We start from the raw sequence: 3,582 nt of genomic DNA, 5'->3' as shown, positions 1-3,582 counted from the left end.
TCTAAGACAAAGCTGAGTTCAGTGCAATTTCATTGAAAAAATACATGTTTTAGTGCGTGCCGAATAGAGTACGAGACTAGTACTTATGAGACAAGGCTGAGTTCAGTGCAATTTTATTGAAAAAAATACATGTTTTAGTGCGTGCCGAATAGAGTAGGAGACTAGTACTTCTAAGACAAAGCTGAGTTCAGTGCAATTTTATTGAAAAAATACGTGTTTTATTGCGTGCCAAAGAGAGTAGGAGACTAGTACTTATAAGACAAGGCTTAGTTCAGTGCAATTTCATTAAAAGAAATACATGTTTTAGTGCGTGCCGAATAGAGTGCGCGACTACTACTTGCAAGAAGAAGCTGTGTTTAGTGCAATTTAAGTTCAAGCTGATTATTCCAACGGTATTAAAATTCTTCGCAAGTCTGTAAGACTTACAAGAGATTCGTTTCTCATGGTTGTTGCAGGAACTGTGGCCCCTTTCCGTTTGTTGGACCAATGTGGTCTGAATGCCGGCATATTTTTTTACAATGTCGTCAAATTTTTGCCCATTTTACGTGAACGTAAAAGTAAAAAACCCGCCTCCGTTAATGACTCAATGTGGCAGGTATTGCGTGAATTTTTCTCCAAGCATCGCGACCGACTTCTTTGGAAAGGCATAACAGGTAAACCTCGTTACAGGGTGGATGAAGAAGGTGAAGCGCCGACTATTTTTCATTTGGAATACACCAGTAACGGTGTTGCTATTCCAAATCGATGTCTGGTGGTTGTTTCCAGGGGGAAAGCGCTGGGTATTCTTCGTGACATTCATCGCGGGTCATCTGAAGGCGGTTGTCAACTGGCTGGTGTGAATAGCCTCGTTAAGCAGTTTTCTCTCAAATTCTTTTGCAGTGGTATAAAAGCACTGGCCAAAGAATTCTTGAAATCATGTCCTGACTGCCAATTGCATAAGCCGTTTCCAACTGTTGCCCCTCCACCTCGTCCAATTAGAACTTTTGGACCTTTCGAGAGATTGCAAGCGGATATCATTGACATGGCTCCAGGCAAAAAGCGGTCGTTCATGACAAATAACAGGGGCCAGGATCGCTATAACTTAGTCATCAAAGACTACTTTTCTAAGTTTTGCTGGCTATTTCCAACTAAAACAAAATCCGCAAACGAAGTCCATTCCATTATGTACAATTTTTTCTACTATGACGAAGGTGCTCCAAAATATTTACAGACGGACAATGGGAAGGAATAGCTGAAGTCATCCAAAATTTGTGTACATCGTTTGGGGTGAAGGTTATCCATGGACGCCCATACCACCCGGAGAGTCAAGGGCAGGTGGAAAATTTGAACAAACGTGTAAAAAAGAAGACCGCAGACAAAGTAAGGTGTCTCCATTCCCATCTTTTCAAAGTTTTTGATAGCGATTTCAGTATTTCTTCGAAATTTAGTTCCTGTCTTTTGCGCAAATCATAGGTGAAATAGACGCCTAGTATTTTCATAGGTTTGTTAATTTTCTCAATGTTGATGTATGGGGGGTTGTAATGTATCTCCCATGCCACAGGGCTTCAGTTTTCTCAGTATTCAACTTCAAACCAGAACAGATACCAAATCTATCTAGCGTGATGGAAAGGCGTTCAAAGGACTGAATACCTTGTAAAAATGCCGTCAGGTCATCGGCAAAGGCTGTTAATTTAATTTCCCTGTTTTCCACCATAATTCCTCTTATGTTCTTGTCGTGCCGAATATTAATTAGCAAAGGTTCAGGGGCAATAATGAAAAGGTACGCTGACAGCGGATCGCCCTGTCTTACGCCTCTGCATACTTCAAACATTTGGGTTGAAAACCCATTGTTTAGAAATCAATGCAGCTTGATATATTGCAGTATAAAACGGAAACCCATGAAATGAACGATTTACCAAAATTGAACGAATTTAATGCTTTGAAAAGAAAAGACCAACTTAGTGAGTCAAAGGCTTTTTCGAAATCAAATGCAACTGATAAGTCCAGGTATTTGCTTAATTTTGGTGTATTCCATGATATCGTCAATTGTGCGAACCGCATCAAATATAGTTCTGCCTTTGACATAAGCGTATTGATCAACTTGTATAATCTCTGGTAAAACGTTTGCTAAGCGTATAGCAAGGGTCTTCGAGGCGATCTTAACATCGACATTTAAAAGGGAGATTGGTCGCCAATTCTTAATGTATCTCCTGTCTCTATCTTTCTTGCCGATCAATCTAATAATAGCTTGTTTTTGTGAATTAGATAATTCACCATGCTCGTAGGAGTAATTTAGGTCATCAGTGAGTCGATGACCTAATAAGTTCCAGAAACCTTTGTAAAAGTCGGCCGTAAGACCATCATTACCGGGAGCCTTACCATTTGAAAACATTTGCAGAGCTTCATAACATTCCACGAGCGAAAGCTTTCTTTCAGAAGCCATCATTGATTCTTCACTTGGAATCGGAATGTTGTCTAAAAAAGTTGAACACACTTCTTCATTTAAGTCAGAATCGTGCTTGCTGTATAAGTTCTGGTAATAATCTCTTAGTTCATTCATTATGGATTGTGGGTTAACCGTTATTCTTCCTTTAGAATTTTTAGAATTTCGCCTTTTTCATACCAATTGATTCTAGATCTCACAATGTTGCCGCGCACAATATAGTCGAATAATAGTTCATATTCATATTTCCCAGCATCAAGGTCGTACATATTTTTTTTCTGAAGGCTCACTATTACACGACAAATCGCATTGCTTAACTCTCTGTTCAGCTGTCGCAAGAAGGGCTCTGTGCTCTCTAGCTTTTTGCTTGCTGTATTTAATTGATACTTGCCTAATTCTGTACTTAATTAAGTCCCATAAGACCCGTTTGTCATTAACGTCTTTGAATTCGTCAAGCCATTCAGGATAATTCGAGGAGATGAGTTGAATATAAGAAGCGTCCTCTAAAAGGTTAGAGTTGAATTTCCAATAAGAAGGACCAAATCTTTGTTCATCCAAACTATTAAGCGTTAGAGTAATTGCCGAGTGATCCGACTTAATGGCAGGAATTATATTTGTTTCGGTTAAATCATCGTGAATTTCCGTGCTAACGAGCCAGTAATCCAAGCGTCGTCTTACTAAGGGTTTTTTCTGCGTCCAAGTAAATTGCTTTTTTTCAGGATTACGAATTCTCCAAATGTCGATGAGGTCATTTGCTGTCATTATCTCATTGATTTTTTTAACAGATGGCTTGGACTCGATTCTTCCTCCTAAATTATCAAGACTGGGGTCGAGATGGCTGTTAAAGTCGCCACCAATAATGATTTGGCAGTTATGGTCCAGACCCAAATTTTCCAGAGTATTAGCAACACCATCAAAGAAAACACATTGCTCCTGATTGCTCGTCGGTGCATGTAAATTTACGAGAATGAAAGGTGCATCTTGAACGAGTGCTTCCACAAAGATATATCGGCCCTCGCTATCCTCCAACACGTGCTTGATATCAATTTGGAGGTTTTCATTGAAAAGAATGAGAACACCTTTACTATGATTTGTGCCGTGCGCAAACAACATTTTACTTCGCCATTGCAGCTTAAATTGATTTTCAATCTCTTGGGAAC

At 39.4% G+C, this 3,582-nt stretch overlaps 1 protein-coding gene across 1 annotated transcript; it reads left to right on the top strand.

Annotated features, from left to right (window-relative positions):
- Positions 1-586: 586 nt before the first annotated feature.
- LOC149114361 (KRAB domain-containing protein 2-like) lies at positions 587-1,231 on the top strand. The gene has a single exon (XM_089286063.1). It carries the CDS (start codon positions 587-589, stop codon positions 1,229-1,231), a length of 645 nt encoding a protein of 214 aa, XP_089142189.1.
- Positions 1,232-3,582: the final 2,351 nt, after the last annotated feature.

The sequence above is a fragment of the Orbicella faveolata genome, unplaced genomic scaffold, assembly GCF_042242905.1.
Source record: "Orbicella faveolata isolate gen_17 unplaced genomic scaffold, um_ofav_v1 contig_14, whole genome shotgun sequence".
Classification (NCBI taxonomy): Eukaryota; Metazoa; Cnidaria; class Anthozoa; order Scleractinia; family Merulinidae; genus Orbicella; species Orbicella faveolata.
The sequence above is the reverse complement of the archived record's forward strand: the minus strand, read 5'-3'. Positions and strand labels throughout refer to the sequence as shown.